Source organism: Crocuta crocuta, unplaced genomic scaffold (assembly GCF_008692635.1).
Source record: "Crocuta crocuta isolate KB4526 unplaced genomic scaffold, BGI_CrCroc_1.0 scaffold556, whole genome shotgun sequence".
Taxonomy (NCBI): domain Eukaryota; kingdom Metazoa; phylum Chordata; class Mammalia; order Carnivora; family Hyaenidae; genus Crocuta; species Crocuta crocuta.
Genome location: NW_027527436.1, coordinates 6,497,964 through 6,515,926, shown reverse-complemented (window position 1 = coordinate 6,515,926; position 17,963 = coordinate 6,497,964). Strand labels below are relative to the sequence as shown.

Here is a 17,963-nt window from a genome sequence, read left to right as displayed (position 1 = left end):
AAAAATGCAGAGAAAAGGGGGCCCTGCACACCGCTGGTGGGTATGTAAGCTGGCGGAGCCATTATGGAAAAGAGGACCGAGGTTCCTCAGAAAACCGAAAGCAGTCCTCTCCTGGGTATGGATCCGAAGGGAGTGAAAGAGTACCTTGAAGAGACATCCGTGCTCCCACGTTCACGGACACAAACCTTTCCTGACCGTCACCATTCCTTATTCCAAAGTATGCTAGTTTATACTCATCACCTGCGCTGGATGCTCGCAAGAACACTGAGAGACTTCCCGTTCCCTCGAGCTTTAATGTAGAGACTGGACGCTGGCGCGCAGCACACAAACCCGACCTCGTGCTCTACCTTCCTTCAGGCTGAACGAGATCTTAGGCAGTTTCAGATGGGAACAAAAGTTCCACATTGATCTATTACAACAAGCTTATTAATGGTGAATCCAATCCTCTAGCCTTTAATGCCAGGTAACTCCTAATTCGAATTTTCCTCATTTTCTCAGTGGAAATATTGCCTTTCATGAAGTTGCTAGGAGGCACATAAAAACCACTTTCCTCGGATAGAGCCTGGCACAATTAAGCAACCAAAATAATGGCTCTCCTACTACAAAGCATCTGTTAATGACTTAGACTTTTTGTTATAAAATCAGTGGCTTACCTTGAGATCACGGTGAACAATGCACTTTTGATGGCAATACTGTACAGCAGATACAATCTAAAATAAATATTTGGATAAAAGATGTGAAATTATTTTATGGTAAAAACACCGCAATTTTCCTCCAATGATCACCTCCAACTTAGATAAATGACCACCTCAGATTTCAAAGTAATGATTTCATAATTTCCCTGTTCTTTCAGCTCTGAAAACTACCTATGTTCAAGTTAAAATGAGGAAAAGTTCACTTTTTTCCAGTGTAGACAAGCAGCATTCTCTCACTAAAAGACACTAAAATATTTCTTTGTCAGAGTCCATGAAGATTTCTGTGGGCTGTGAGATTTCTCTGCTATCTGATCACGTGTGTACAATTTGCAGTTCTGATCAAATGGTTTAATCCAATGTTGAGATAAGAGCTTTGGCACACATGAATCAGTCTGTTTTAGGAATCATTATCAAATGTGTTCAAGGCATGGTTTTTAAGTGAGGCCAACTTACTAGAAACCTATCAAAGGGTATCTGGCATTGTCCTGCGTCTATTTATATATATAATGAAATGGGAAAATTGTTCGGCCTTAAAAATGAAACCCAAATATTAAAAAAAAAAAAGACAGAAAAATAAAATTTGATCTTAAAGCTGTTAGTAGGTCGGTCAGACAAAGTATTCCACCCCTGTAGCTAGATTTTGTATGCAATCATCATTTTTAACCATTACATAGAGTTCTTTGGGAACAAAGACTAAACAAGGAGGAACCCAATGGTAAGAACCAAAGATACAAATGAGAAATAGGTTACAAATGATTCTATGATAGTTATTTTACTCCATAAAATAAAGAAGTTCAAAGAATTGGATAGTAATCAAGTAAAGTAAAGAACTATTTTGTACATGTAATGATATTTGAGGTACAGGAGGAAGGCCATTTTAATGCGCAGCAAAACATTCACTTCTGTGGATTCAGTTAAATGGAAACAGGCTACACATGCTGAATACTGGTCAGGCATTTATGAGTGGAGATAGAAATGGGATTCTGAAAAGTCTAAAGATGATGTGAAGTATGACCATGTTAACAGAAATATGGGTTAAAAAAAGTTCAAAGCAGAAGTGAGATGGATAGTTCAGCACTATAAAATTATTCTAATGCATATTAACATGGCTCAGACAGAAACACGAATGCAAAGTAAAATCAACACACAATGAACAATATGTAATTCAATTAAATTCACTTTTGATTCAACAGTTTATTGAGTACCTGCTATGTGCGAGAAAATGTGCTGGCTGCTAGGGGAATACAAAATGAACACGACATGGAGCCTGCCCTTAAGGAGCTGAAAGTCTCATTAGGAGAATATATGTGTATATTTTACATGTCTATGAGCAACCACAATACAAGGCAGGATCATAGAAGCAGAGGTACAAAGAAGTGAGGGTAGTCATATCACATAAAGAACAATTTCAGTTGGAAATGCTGCCTGGAGTAGGTGGTATTCGATCGAAGCCATCCTGGAATGGCGGTACTAAGTATTTCAGGATGAGATCTGGTGATGGGGAGGGAGGGGTAAGGGGCGATATGTACTGATGTTGAGACAACGCAATGTATTTGAAAAGTAGGTGGGAAAATGGGAAGAGTGGGAGTCAATGTTGACAGGTTTGGTAAAAACCTCCAAATTCCAAACTAAGCAGGTACTACATAACGACTAAATGTTTTTAGGCAGAGCAGTTGTGAATGATTATGATCAATTTGAAGTGTAAATCCCCCAAAATACAGCAGAATCTTGTAATGAATATCTGTAAGTATTAGTTTTCTTAACATGCTTTAAATTTCTAATATCCAATTTTCATTAAAACATGTTTATTAGCCAAGAAATATAAACACTTATATGTAAATATTAATACATCTTTTAAAAAATATTTGTTTTTGAGAGAGAGAGAGGCAGAGAGAGGGGGAGACAGAGGATCTGAAGCAGGCTTGTGCTGAAAGCAGAGAGCCTGATGTAGGGCTCAAACTCACGAACCATGAGATCATGACCTGGGCTGAAGTCGGATGCTTTAACTGACTGAGCCACCCAGGCGCCTCCCAGACACCCAATATTAGTACATCTTAATGAATATATTATAAGGCTATTTGTGTATCATGGATGATAGAAATTTGCTGATAATACTGCTTTCCAAGACACTCTGACTTGGTCACAGTGAAGAAGGCATGTTACAGATCATGATTTGGTTACGAAACATGCATTTCACAGTAGACAGAACGATCTTTATGAAAGCAGTTCTATAGGCGTTTCTGCAATAAAAATCTCCTGAGCCTTAAAATCTTAAGAATGGAAAGATAATTAAAGAGAATGCTCTGTATTAAATGTTTCATTTTCCCCAAACACTATGACCTCTGGCTTCTATCAATTAAATATGGTGGCTTATAGTATTACTAAATTTATCTAGCAGGTACAATTTCTGCCACAAAAGAGAAGTTCTGCCTTCTGTCTGACTCACTGCAAGGATCCCTTTACACAAGGCTCAATTTTGCTGTATTCTTCTATGGCCAGATCCTTCCATTCCCCAAATATTCTGTACCTCCTTAAGTGGGATGTAGGAACTTCCTTGTGATTGTTCTGTTTTGGATCTTGAAAACATGATTTACAATCAGCCCTGCACTGACCCTCAAAACCAGACATGTCAGTGTTTTGCCATGAGGTGCAAATGTTGGGTTGCTTTGCAATTAACTTACAATTGAGTCAGGAATTCCCAAGCTTTAAGTTACTGTTATTGGAGGAGTTGAATCAATACTATGATTTTCTCCTAGGCCCTCAAAACTTCAGGAATAGAGAGGCACTGTGTGGTCAATGACTGCTAAAGTGCTCTTAAATTGTCCCTGGGTATATCTTAACAGTAGAGTCAAGGACATATAAATGTATATACTTGCTAATAGAGTACATTCCCAAACTGTTAAAAATTTTGAAAGTAATTTCGTGATACAGAGCAAATAAAAATACATGTACATTTATTAATTCTTGTCTTAACTAAATTTATTAAAAAAACATGTACCTCAAAAGCAAACTGAAAAACAAATATTGTTGAAAATATTTTTCAATCCAACAATTAAAAAATATAACCTTTTGTCAAATGACTACAAAATTGTGTGTGCATGTATCACTGGTTTTAAAAAATAGGAGTTACCTTTTTAATTCTGAAGGAAGACAAATGGATAGCAAATACATTTAATATTTATAATAAATGGATAATTATAAAGAAAATATTTCCTATTATATTACATTTTAAATAGCAACATGAAGACTATGAAATGGATTTCAAAAAATAATTCAAGACTATTTTAAAATGAGCCCATTAGTAATTATGTGGATCTTTATGACAATATCTACGTTCTAGCCTCCTATCCTGTTCCGACCCATCAGTAAAGATGGGCAGTTCTTTATAACAGCAGGCACTGTCACCTTCTCTAATTCCATACAGTTCCCAACACAGTTTTGTCCACACAGTATGATTTCAGTAAACAGACACAGCCACAGTCAGCTGACTAAAAAGAACAAGAGTGAGTAGCAGCAGTCTATAAAATATACATTATGATCCCAGTGGAAACATTTAATGTCAACTGTAATTTTCTTGCTGGTCGGCTACTAACTACAACTGCATGGCCGATATTGAGAGAACAATGGCTTTTAAAGTGATCACCAGAGGGGCGCCTGAGTGGCTCAGTCGGTTAAGCGTCTGACTTCGGCTCAGGTCGTGATCTCAGTTTGTGGGTTTGAGCCCTGCATCGGGCTCTGTGCTGCCAGCTCAGAGCCTGGAGACTGTTTCAGATTCTGTGTCTCCCTCTCTCTCTGACCCTCCCCTGCTCATGCTGTCTCTCTCTCTCAGAAATAAATAAAGAAACATTAAAAAATAAATAAAGTGATGACCAGAGCTTAACTTAAGGTGAGCGTCCAGCCCAGGGCCAGAGAGCCCTGAATAGCAGGTCCAGTTCTTCAATGTTGCGTCCTCATTATCAGCTGTCTTTAGATTTCAGACATTTTAGGATGTATGTTTCTAGAAATCTGTCCTGAATAAAAGGGCTATGCCTATCTTTGATATAAAGCATTTCACAATTTATGTTCCAAAAAGTAATGACTCTGTGGGATTGCGATAACAGAGTTTTATAAAATAAACTCACTTCACAGTAAGTTTAGAGAACACTATGTTAAAAAAAGGTTTTTATTCTTCTCTCTCCTCCAGAACTTTTAACTTCTTCAAATTGTTTGAATGCTAACATACATATAACATATCTTACAGGAGGACCCTGTGTCAGTGTTCAGTGTCCCCCAGACTTTTAACTGGAGAATGGGCGTCCATGCAGAAGAAGTACTGAGCTGGTTTTAACTGAACTATTTTAAATGCCCTAAGGGAAAGCCTGGGACACAGCAAGTTGCCTGCTGCAATTTTACTTCCATAAATTTTATGAACAATTTACAATTCATTAATTTGTCACTTCTAACATCATTTATAAAGTGTGCTAACTTTAATCACTTTACTCCTAGAAATTAGAAGTAAAAATCCTAGATGAACTGAAATTACTTTTTCTTAATTTATATTTTCTATAAAAAGTCATGCTCAATTTGAACTGGAAATACAAACATCTTACCATATTCTTCTCCCACATTTGTAAGGCTTCTTGCCTATTTGACTAAATAAAATTGACCACAGTTTGTCAATCTACAAAAATATGAGTTCCAATATCAAGACATCTTTAATGACAAAAGAAAAGAGAATAATGTCTTTAAGCACTATGCATATATCCTGCATACATTAAGCTAACAATACTTGATAATAATTTTAGGATAAAGGATTAAATATCTCTTTTCTATCTTAGTTTAGTCTGTATTTCCAAAACTATCAACGAATTGAGTCTTACCTATAAACATTTCACTATTTAGCATCATCTAAAAATAACCATATGCAACTGTTTTAAATTTAAATTCAGGAAGAACAAATTTCTTTTCAAGTTTCCCATTCTTTAAAAAGTACAAGAGAGCACTTTTTAAAATACCATGTACTCTGAAGTCCAGTTTGTTATACTGTCCATTGTATTCCACTAAAAACATTAGCAAAACAAAGTTAAAAACTACTTTCCATACCTGCCTAAATTTTGCACGGGCCTCTTTTTCTTTCATTCTTCCATGGGCAACTAAGTAATCAAATACTTCACCTGAATCAGAAAGGTAAAGCAGCAGTAAAATATACAAAGATTTTCAATTAACAATGTAAGCAATGTCAAGTTCTTGCCTTGTTTTTAGAGAAGGTTTTGGCCCACAATTTTCTAAGAGTTTTACGTAAATCACAAACTATTACGTGAGTAGAAAAAAGGAAAAAATTACACATAGAACTGAGTATCTGTAGCAGCTTATGATTTAGCAAAACTGTTTTAAAAAATAAGTCATAAAACCATAACCAAGAAAACTTGCTTTCTGATTTCAAGTGTTACACAAAAATACAGTCAACTCTTTATTATGCGTTCTAATGAAGGGAAGCCACAGCACGAGCAAACAAAACTTACCCTGGCATTTTATTTGGGGGCTACGTGTCGAACAAAGTAACAAAAGTCACGTTCCATTGGTTCTCTCTCTTTCACATTCTACTTGTATTGGAGTCTTGGTCAAATTCCTTCTCACTGTTCCATTCACATTGATTTCATGCTTTTCCTTCCTAAACTCTGATTATGCTCGTCTCACTGTTCTTATTTCATCTACTTTGGTACTTAACTACTTATGCAGACTCAAATCATCCAGTGTGCATCTGCTATTACTCCAAATGCACTTCAATGATCATATCCGCCCCATCCCCATGACAGAACACAAGGTGGATAGACAATACATACTGGCTGAAGTAATTCAAACTAGAAACTGTGGGCATTTCCTATTAAATCCATGACTTTACATGGATTTCCTATTAGATCCATTTCCTATTAGATCCATTACTTAACATGGATTACCTTACATGTGTGTAAGGTTTTTGTTTTTGTTTTTGTTTTCATTTTTCTCTGGTCAATACTAGTAAAAAAAATTTAATTACTATTTAGTTACAACATTAAAAATAAAATATCTCCATATAAGGGAGAAATTTATTTTTAATGTCCTTAATTGATACCATATGTACATGTATATTTATAACTCATAAAATGGCTAATGGAGTTCTTATAAATATAGCTAAGTGGTTAAAAACTCTAGAATCATACCAATTTTGTTATGAATCCCGGGTTAGCCCTAAGTAGCTATTGGGAGACATATAAGGAAGACTTCTCAACTTTATTAAGACCCCGTTTCTGTTTAATGCCTATCTCACATGGCTGTTACAAAAGGATTAAATGAAATAATGTATGTGCTTAGCACAGTAACTGGCATATAGTAAGCACTCAATAAATTACATATTTGTATCTCAGTATACAGAAAATTATATATATATGCAATATCAATCCTCAGATGTAAATAAAACATTAAGAACCAAATATGTAATGACGTATGTCAGATGAAACTAACACATCTACAATGTCAGACAACACACGGTATCAGGCGTACTTAAATGACTGAACGGGATGATGAAAACAGAAGAGTGGATGCTCCAATAGGACCACCACAGTGGTTAATTCTAAACACAGGAGTTTAGTCTGGGAAAGACATATGCAAGAATTCAAAAATCTGGACTGCTCTTAACTTCTGCCTAGAACATCCACAGCCTAGATGTTTAGAAGACTTAGTCCTTCACTTATTATATACTGCTTGTTCATGACTTGCTTCCCCAAAAGAATGTAATTTTCTTGAGGGCAGGGACTTTGTCTTTGCTCACCCATGTGTTCCCAGCACCTAGAATAACATGTGGTACATCGTAAACATTTAATAAATAATGTTTGCATGAACGAAAGAAGAAAACACACCATTCCAGAACAGCCCCGACACATACTTCTAATAGGTTCTATTGGATTCAATGTAGTTCCAAATCATAAAGGAGTTCCCTGCCTACTTAATTACCAAACATCTTTTACTCCAATTAGTGAACCAGAATCAGCTGATCTAAATACTCCTGACAAAGAAGCAGCCGTCTGACTCAAATTAATGTCAGATTCAATCCTAAAATACCTAGAAATTTCAGAGGAAAAATATTAAGTGTTGATTATAAATATTACCTTGCCACTTATAGAGTAAAAAGGCAAGAAGATGATTCTAGATTTACCATCACAGAACCATGATGTTTTTGTCAGAGGATCACTAATGGGCAAGACTCAAAGAAAACCTATTGCTAGAAATCAGAACTGAATGAGAGCGCACCTGGTTTGGGCTGAACTCCGGTATCCACCTCTGTACGCTGTACCCCACGGCCCCTCCTCCCTATGCTACTCAAGGAGAGCAGTGATGACCCCTTTGCTCTCCATTACTCCAGCCACTGCTCCCCTTCATTAGCACCAATAGAGAGTTGACTGTACTTACCATTAATCGTTAACTGGCATACATATTAATATTAACACAGCCCTGTGGAGGACCTTCCTAAAAACGGAAGCATCCACCGAGTTTTAGCAGTCTGTAATTTCTCATGTCAAAGCATGCCTAGTCTCTTTCTCTAGACTTTAGATCACCAAACGGGAAAGAGAGTCTAAGTGAACTACAAATAACACCCAGGGTTCCCACGCTGACAAATTGTTATATAAAATCTAGCTAAAGGATAGACAGAGAAATAGTTCATTATGTGGTATCTGTACATTCACTAATTTTATTACAGACCTACATCTTATGCAAATTCACATGGCTGTATTAATATTTTTTAAAAATCCTATAATAATAAACCTTAATGACACAGGTTTTCACATTAAGTCAAAAAAACTACATTAAAATACTTCCAGGATGAGAAAAGGCTTTGCAAAAAACCAAATCTACTAAAACTTTCAATTTGCATTAAAACCTGAAAAAGCTATTAAAATATATGTAATATTTATAGCACAATTTCAGAAATCTAAGAAACAGTATAAACATACATAGTTTAGGTACAATAGACTAGAATAAATCCTCTTTATTCTACTTACATAAAAATCAATACATTAGTTAAAAGGACGCAAAACTAAATTCAACCCTAAGTTTTACTACTGATTAGCAAAAAAGTTAATTAGCCACAGTGGGTTTACATAATTTTGCTGCTCTCCTCTTTTTTAATTGCTTAAATTCTTAATTTTTCAATTCTTTAAAGCCTTCAAGCATTCTTTTTTACTTATTAAATGACTTAGCTTCAAAAATTTTTCAATGTGTTTCTAAGAAAGTCCTATGCCTCAAATTTACTGTTATGACCGTCATATCTCTCATTTGTAGGAAAGTGCCAAAGATGAAAATGATTTATGATATACCAGTGTTTAAAAATCATTCCTATTTGTGACACTATGTAGTCAGAGTATACATTATATCCTACACATGCATCTTACTTCTCTGTCAACTCAGGCCTCTACCTTATAACATGTATAAATTGACACTTGTTTAAATTGAAATATATTATGGATTATCTTGAAAATCCATGTATATAGAGATCTACCATATGTGACCAACATCCATCTGGCCTAAAACACACTTTTACTAAACTTTATTACATACATTGTGAATTTGAGATTTCCTTATAGCCAAGTGTTTCTAATCACAATAATATGATATATTATAATATAATATCTAGATAAGAGAAACAAAACATTCATAACAATGCAAATTTAGAGCTTTGAAAAATGTTTTTAGGCAATTTTATGTAAGCCAAAAATCCAACTTTTAAATGTAGTGTCAATAGGTCTTGAAACCAAACACTGAATTTTCCTTAAGATATACTACTTAAAGGCATTTTAAATAAAACTATACATTCATTAGCAACAGTGAAAGCATAAGTGTTACAATGAACCTTTGGGTGTTATCATCAAAGATAACTTTTCCATGCCTCTCATCCTTACCCCCACTCGCGTACTCCATGACTAAATAGAGGGTCTTCTCCGTTTCAATAACTTCAAACAATTTTACTGAAAAAAGAAATGAGAAATATAACTCGGTAATTGTTAGCATATATTGGATATGCTTTAAGAAAATTTAAGGTAATCCTAAGCCAGTGGGAAATCTGAGTATTTCCTAAAAATTATTACTTAGAATTTTAAACTGAAAAATTCTCTCAAAGGTAGTTACTACTATGGAAGAAAACTACTTACACAAAGTGATTTGGAACCAATGATTGGGTCAAAAGAGTTAAGTTTCTGGGGTTAAAAAATCATTACTTTTTCTAATGAGAATAATATAATAAAAAGGAGAAGCTTAAAATCTGAATAACAAATGTTAACTAAAGCTTAAAAAGAGACTGTATTATAATAATATGTATGTTGCATTATAAAATGTTGAATAATCTTTGGTACAGAAACAAAAATATTCTATAACTGTGTGCTATTATAAAAGTTTCTGGTTAAAACACCACCAAATTATCAGACTTACATAGCTGAAATCATATACCACAAATAATCACATTAATATCTCTAATAAATATAAGATGTTTAAATGTGAAAGAAACAACTATTTAGAAAATGAGCAGAGTAAAAGAAGAATTACTTTTTACTTCTTACAATCCAATAACTTCATATATTATGTGTAATCAATATATTTATTCGTAAATGTAGGGGAAAATCAGAACTTATGGGAATAAATTCACTAAAATTGAAATCAACCCTATTTTCGTTCAAATTCAAATTAGTTATTTTGCCCTATGATCAAACCCAACTGCATATTATCAAATTATCTGGAATTCATTTATAAATACTGCAAAAGCATGCAATCTATTTAGAGCAATTTAGCAAGGAGATACAAAAAATATTTATATGTTAACTCCAAATCATATATATATATTTTTAGTGGAGAGCTCAAGACAGCAAGGTAATAGAAAATAGTCATTTGCAGCTTTCAATTTCCATAAAATTCTACCTTTTCAAATAGCTTCAAATGGACGAATATACTTCATCACTAATTGTACATATAAATTTCATACCTATGTTAGGATGATTTAATATCTTCATTATTCGTACCTCTCGGAACAACTGTTAAAGAAAACAGGTAGACATATCTCTGTTAAAACCATTCACTTGAAGAAATTCATCTTCTTACAAGAACTAGAAGATCCTGGTAATGAGCTAAGAAAGAAACAAGAGATTTGTTTCTCAAATTCACCTCTAATTTTGCTGACACTTGATTTTCAGGACAATTATAATGAGATGAACTCAGATGGCTCTGTTTGCACGTGTACATGTGTGTGAATACACATATACAATAAAACTTACATTTTTATTTGACTACTCTTCGTTATTGGCAATAAAAGAGTACTGTGGAAATGAAACTAAATGTTCCCTCACATGATTACTCAAAACCAAGAGTCCTTGGAGGCTGGGGGTGGAGGGGGAGATGGTTCTGATGCTTTAGTCATCTCTACTGGTTGATCAGGCACTTTATGAAGGATTAAATGATATAAACCTACATGAAGAAAAATTTGAAAAAGAAACAAGACTATTTTCAGTAGCATTTTTAAGGAGACTTGTATAATAGCAAAGGACAATAAAAATATATTTACCACATTATATAAAACCAAAACATACTGAAAACAAGTCACCTGAAACACAAATGTTAAAAATTCCATTCCTTTTATTTCACAATACAGGGCCCATTTTTCAAAAGTGTCACCTGGAATTTTTTTTTCCTCTCTGCCTTTCAAGTACATGTTACGTTCAAAATCAAGCATCCAGTTCAAGAAAACAGAAGAGCCAATTGATGATATTCAAAAAACGTCTATATTATGACACATGATCTAAAATTAATGCTTTCAGAGGTGTCATTTCTCCAAGGAAAATATACAAATGGCCAGAAAGAATGTGAAAAGATGCTCAGTATCATTAATTAATAGGGAAACGCAAATCAAAACCTCAATATGAGATAACCCTCCAGACTCAGGATGACTACTATTAAATAAAAAACAACAGGAAAAAAAAAAACCCCAGAAAACAACAAGTCTCGACAAGGATGTGGTTAAAGTGTATATACCTCAAAGAACTGAAAGCAGGGACTCAAACAGGCATGTTGTACACCTGTGTTCACAACAGCTAAAAGGAAAAAGCAGCTCAAGTTTTGACTGGTGAATAAACGGATGAACAAAATGTGGTATGTACATCCAGTGGAATAATACTGTCTTTAATTAAAAATATTTTTAAATTTTATTTTGAGAGAGAGTATGTGTGAGTGGGGGTGGGGGAGAGGGGGGGAGAGAGAGAGAGAGAGAGAGAGAGAGAGAGAGAGAGAGAATATCCCAAGCAGCCTCTGCGCTGTCAGCACAGAGCCTGATGCAGGGCTTGATTCCACAAACCACGAGATCACAGCCTGAACTAAAACCAAGAGTCTGATTATCAACGGACTGAACCACACAGGTGCCTGGGATAATATTCAGTCTTAAAAAAGGAAGGACATTCTGACATACACTGTAAGATTAAAAAAAAAAAAAAACAGAACAAAACCTTGAGTACATTATGCTACATGCAATAAACATGATGCAGAAGGAGAAATACCATATGATTCCACGTGTATATTATGTATGTAGAATAAGGTGAAAATAACAGACACAGAAGGTAGCCCAGGCCTGAAGTGACGGAGGCAAAGAGTTTCACTGTTTAATGGGTATAGAGTTTTCAGTTAGGGAGATGAAAAAAGTTCTGGAGATGGACGGTAGAGATGTGTGCACAATAATATGAATGTACTTGACACCACTGAACTGCACGTTTAAAAAATAATTAAAATGGTAAATCTTACGTATATTTTAACATAAGTTAAAAACAGAATATAACGTGTTGATACGTATCAAAAAATTTCACACCAAGGAAAAACCTACTTAAGGCTTATCTACCACAAAAATCTCGTCCTAGCTCTCCTCCATAATTACAGAAACTCTGGAGTCATCCTTAACTACATGTCTCCCCAAAGTCTGCACATCAGGTCTATCACCAAGACCTATTGACTCAACCTCCCAAATTCATCTCCCAACTGGCAGCTTCTACAGACAACACTGTCACACGGGACCCCACCGGTCTCTACACATCCACCCTGCATCCTTTCTCTCCTCCATCCTCCAACCCACTACCTGTGCAGCCCTCCACTACTTGAGATCCGCTGGTGATTTCCCAGTGCCATTAGGACCAGGCCCATAATCTTCAACATGAGCTACCAGGCCTTGAAAATCAGGATCGTGCCTACCCTGCCAGGCTTATCTCATGACACTAGATGACACCCAGATGGAGGTCTCCTAGATGGGCTTCACTTAAGGCAACCAGCCTTTCTCAGCAGAACTTGCTAAAATCCCTCACTACTCAGGGCCTTTGCACAAACTCTTCCCCCTCCGCCTGGAATGAATGTTCTTCATTCATTTTTGAATTATGAAATATTTCAAATTTGTTACAAAGTACAGAAACAAATCTAGCATGTATTTCTGTATTCACCACCAAGGTCAAACAACTTATGTTAATGTTCTGCAATATTTTAATGAGATTTTTTTAATTACAAATTTTAATAAAATATTAAGACATTACTCATTCTACTCATAGCTAGAGTACCATCTATATCTTCTTCTTCCTTCCCACCCCAGATACAACCACTACCCTAATACTGGCATGTAACAAGCTATAAACTATTATTAATTTTCTATAGTGCATATATAAATAGCAATGTTACTTTTTTGTGTTTCAAATTTTATATAAGTGGAGTCACATTGAATATATCTCCCTAAACTTATTTTTTCTTCAACATTATGTGTCTTTGTCCTATCCCTGTTATGTATAGACCTGGTCCATTTACTTTAATTGCCGTTTTCCATTACATTACATGCAGAAGCCACAGTTTATATGCTGTTCTACTTATTTATATATTTTCACTATTGCAATCAGGGCGATAATGAATATTCTTGACATGCTAACCAAAGGTCCATAGTTTACATTTGGGTTCAGTCTTGGGGTTTCTAGGGGCTTCAACAAATGTAAAATGACATGTATCCGACATTACAGCATCACACACAATAGTTTCACTGCCCTAAATATCCTCCAGGCTCAACCTGTTCATCCTCACCCCCCCCCCAATAAATCCCTGGTGACCACTAATCGTTTTTATATTTTCCATAGTTTTACCTCTTGAGAAGATCATGTAGCTAGAATTATGGAATACGTGGCCTTTTCAGATTGACTTCTTCCACTTAGTTATATACATTCAAGTTTCCTCCATGTCTTCCCATGACTTAACAGAGTATTTATAGCACTGAATGATATTTCACTGTATGGATTACCAGTTTATCCATTAACCTACCTCTCAATTGCATCCAAGTTTTGACAATTATGAATAAAGCTGCCATAAACTGTGTGTAGGTTTTTGGGTGGACATAAGTTTTCAACTCATCTGGGTAAATGCCAAGGAGGATGAACGGGTGGATTTTATGGTAGGTACGTGTAGTTCTATAAGAAACCACCAAACTGTCTTCCGAAGTGGCCATACCATTTTGTATTCCCACCAGCAGTGAGAGTTCTTGTTGCTCTACGTCCTTAGCAGTGTTTGGTGCTGTTAGTGTTTTGGATTTTCACATTCTAATAGGTGTGTAGTGGTATCTCACTGTTGTTTTAATTTGCAATTCCTAATAACAGATGGCGTTGGTCATCTTTCCATATGCTTATTTGCCATTTATAGGTTTTCTCTGATGATCTATCTGTTCAGATCATTTGACCACTTCTTAACTGGTTGTTTTCCTGAGTCTTTTCAAGCCAATTTTTGAGCCTGTCCCAATCTCCAACAATACCAGACGCCTGTGGTGTCTGGTGATAGTGGTGAACGTGGATCGTTCATCAAACATCATGAGCAGCGCTGGAGGCCCTGGGCAGAGGGCGCCAGAGGTCCCAGAGCCTCACTTCTTTCTTAGGGGTGTCAGGGAGGTTGCTGGTCTGAGTGGTTGGTCTAAGTGGGGTGCGCAGGTCAGCAGAGGGAAGCACGTCCAGGGGGTACCAGAATCCATCCAGAGGCAGGACCGAGGGGATGCGGCCCCTGCCCAGACTTGCGAGGCGTGCCGGTAGGGGAGGGGCCCCGTGAGATCCCCTGTGCTCTCACCTTAGCTGCTGGTACCATCCAGGCCTCCTCTGTCTGCTTACCTGACGGCCCCCCTCCTCTGAACAAGACTTTCACTTCCCTGGGACCCCAAAGAGGAAGTAAGGGGGCCCAGAATCAGGTCACCTTTGCCCAGGGACTCGCTGGGCTGATGGCAGGGGCAGGACTCTGTGGGTTAGAGTTTCAGAAAATGTATACTTCTGGTTTTAACCTTTTTTTCCCTCACTACAGCACCTTAGCATCTAAAATTCCCACACGAGTAGATAAAATTTACATGTGAGAGTATCAATAAGAACAGCAATGGTGTTTCATTTGCATTCTTTCCTTTTCTTGTGTCTCTGTAACAGAAAGGTGCCCAATGCCAATCTTGTTCTATACTTACGTGTAAATAAATTGGCTGTGTTCGTCTAGTCCTGCTTTCTTATGAAGACTTCCTTTGTAACCTGTTGGATCTGGCCGTAAGGCCGCAGCCACCAGCTCTGCAGGGCAGAAGCCTGCAGCTGGCCCCACCCCTGCAAACCTAACGCGTACCACCGAACACCCTCCCCGCTCACAGGCCACGGTGCGCCCCGCGCCCCGGTGCTGCCCACGTGGAACAGCATGCCTACCAGAGGCGATCTACGTCCCAAGCATATCTGTCGGGTACGTGTGTTACTGCAAATAGGCAATTTAACTAATATACTCGTTCTGTACTGCTGAATAAGAAATGACCACATCCGAGCAACTTGTAACAACACATTTATCACCTCACAGGTTCTGTGCATCAGCAGGGAGTCATTCGTCCCCTGGCTCCCACCGAGGTGCTGTGCTCTCCTCTAGGGGCCTGACCGGGGAAGAATCCATTTCCAAGCTAATCCAGGCCGCAGCGGTAGGACCGAGGGTGCTGGCTTCTTGCTGGCTCTGGAGTGGAGGCCACCCTTACCTCTTGGAGACTGTTCACATGTCCTTGCCAAGTTAGGCTTCTCCAACATGGCTGCTTGCTATATTCAAGCCAGCACGGATAATCTGTAAGGCAAGCTGGCTAACAAGGCAGTCCTACAGAACACAATATAATCACGAGCGTGAAATCCCATCACCTTTTCTATATTCTGTTGGTTAGAAATAAGTCATTGGTCCTGCCCACATTCAAGGGGAAGGGATGAACAAAGGTGTGAACACCAGAAGTGAGGATCACAGGGAGTTGCCTTAAAGTCTGTTCAATACAATTAAATGTTACAGAAACCAATGAATTCAAGTTTGCTGCCTAACAAACAAAAAAAACCCACTAAAAACCAAAAACACAAAAAAAATTCTTGATAAAAGCTGCTAAAGAAATTGCTGCCCACTTAAGTGTGGGCAGAATAAATGTCAAAGATTAAAATGAAATCTAGGGGTCTGCTCTCGGATCGTTCCTGGGTATCTTTAAATTTTCCCTCATTAATTAAAAAAATAAAATAAAGCTGCAAATAGCAGCAAATGTGAGCTTAGGGGTGAGATGTGTGCAAGACAAATAAAGCTAAATGTCAATCAACAGGCCCAAACTAAGAAGGGGGCAGGGGGAGAAACTTTGGCCTTAAATGAAAAGATTGTTCAATGGTGTTCATTGATGTGTTCAATTTAAATGTTAAATATCCCTTAAGTTTTAATAATTCCTCCCTTTTACATACTTTTTCTTTTTTTTTAATTTTAAAAAATATTTTTATTTTTAAGAGAGAGAAAGAGCACAAGCCGGGCAGAGGCAGAGAGAAAGGGAGACGCAGAATCCGAAGCAGGCTCCAGGCTCTGAGCTGTCAGCACAGAGCCCGATGCGGGGTCAGAACCCACAAACCGTGAGATCATGACCTGAGCCAAAGTCGGACGCTTAACCGACTGAGCCATCCAGGCGCCCCAACAAACTTTTTCAATTAATAGCTCCTTCTTGCATGCGGAAGATGGTTTCCACCTTACTTTCTCCCTGGCCTGGATACTTTCCAGAAGGTGGCCTAGGGCGTGCAGCGTGATCATGCCACACAAGCTCTAATTCCAGCTCCTCTTCCTTCTCTTCTGCCGTAAGGAAGCACGTCAGACTTCAAGTGTGTAGACAATATTGTCACATGGGTAATCTTGAAGTTATTCTCATTAATTTTTAATGGTATTTACTGGCAAGTTTGGTAGTTTACTGTTGGAAGCAAACTGGTTGAGACATAGCATATAACTAATGAAAACATACTGGTGTCTCCTGGCACCTCCAAGTTTGACAGTAAGGAACCTAAAGGAATGGAGCAGCTGTACGTCCTTCAAGCATTTCTCCACAGGTACTGGGGTTGGTTGGTTAGTCTGTTTCATAAGCTGGGTTTTGAGTGGCACTGAATTCATGAACGCAGTCCCTGATGGGAACCTAGAATTTAGCCACTCTGTCCTACCAAGAACTGAGATGAGCTGGGGAGGGGATTAAAATTATCTTGTGAAAATTGGGGCACCTAATGAAAATGCACCTGAATAGAAGTATCACTCTACTACCATCTGGCGATGAAGCAAGAGAAACAGTTATAGGAAGGGCCAGAGTTCTCATCAGAAGGTAATTTCTTATTTCAGTTAAAAAGTTAAGACACAGTCATTGGGCTCCTGTATCTCAAAGATGTCTTAAATACACTGTTCTATCCTTAGTTTCCTCTCCGTCAGTAATCATTGACAAGAAGTGAGGAAAAATCTGTAATAAGCAGGAGCATGGGTGTCTGCGTGGGCTGGGTGTGTGTAGGCTAAAAATGACAGGCACCTGTGGAAAGACGAAGAGCGGCTGCTGTTGGAAGAAGCAATCGGTGTGTTTTAAGGGGTGTCCTGACGAAGGATAATGAAATGCCGGTGGCCTGATCCACCCATCACCCTTCCTCCCAAAGAAACACTTCAACTGTCAGCTAGATTTGGGTCATTAACACTCCAAATCCAGAGAGCTGGGACAACTGCACAGTAGCACATGGCTTTAGCAAAGGTCTCAGATGGCTCTTCCTCTCATGACTCCCCTCACGCCCTTCCCTAAGCTGCAATACTCCAGCTGGCTGCACACAGGAAGGAGACGGGACTAATTAACGTCTGAGTCTCTGTCTCAGAAGCCTGAGTCAAAGGCAGCAGGGAGAGAGAGGGAGAGAGGGAGAGGGAGAGAGAGGGAGAGAGAGAGAGGGAGAGAGAGGGAGGGAGAGG

The 17,963-nt window shown here is 37.6% G+C and overlaps 1 protein-coding gene across 1 annotated transcript in view; it reads right to left on the bottom strand.

Annotated features, from left to right (window-relative positions):
- MARK1 (microtubule affinity regulating kinase 1) overlaps positions 1 to 17,963 on the bottom strand; it is a 67,767-nt gene that overhangs the window by 37,841 nt on the left and 11,963 nt on the right. Inside the window, exons 4-7 of the mRNA XM_077759821.1 lie at positions 10,681 to 10,729; positions 9,608 to 9,673; positions 5,778 to 5,848; positions 654 to 710 (exon numbers count right to left, since the gene is read on the bottom strand). Coding sequence (XP_077615947.1) covers positions 654 to 710; positions 5,778 to 5,848; positions 9,608 to 9,673; positions 10,681 to 10,729 — 243 coding nt within the window. The remainder of the gene's footprint in view (positions 1 to 653; positions 711 to 5,777; positions 5,849 to 9,607; positions 9,674 to 10,680; positions 10,730 to 17,963) is intronic.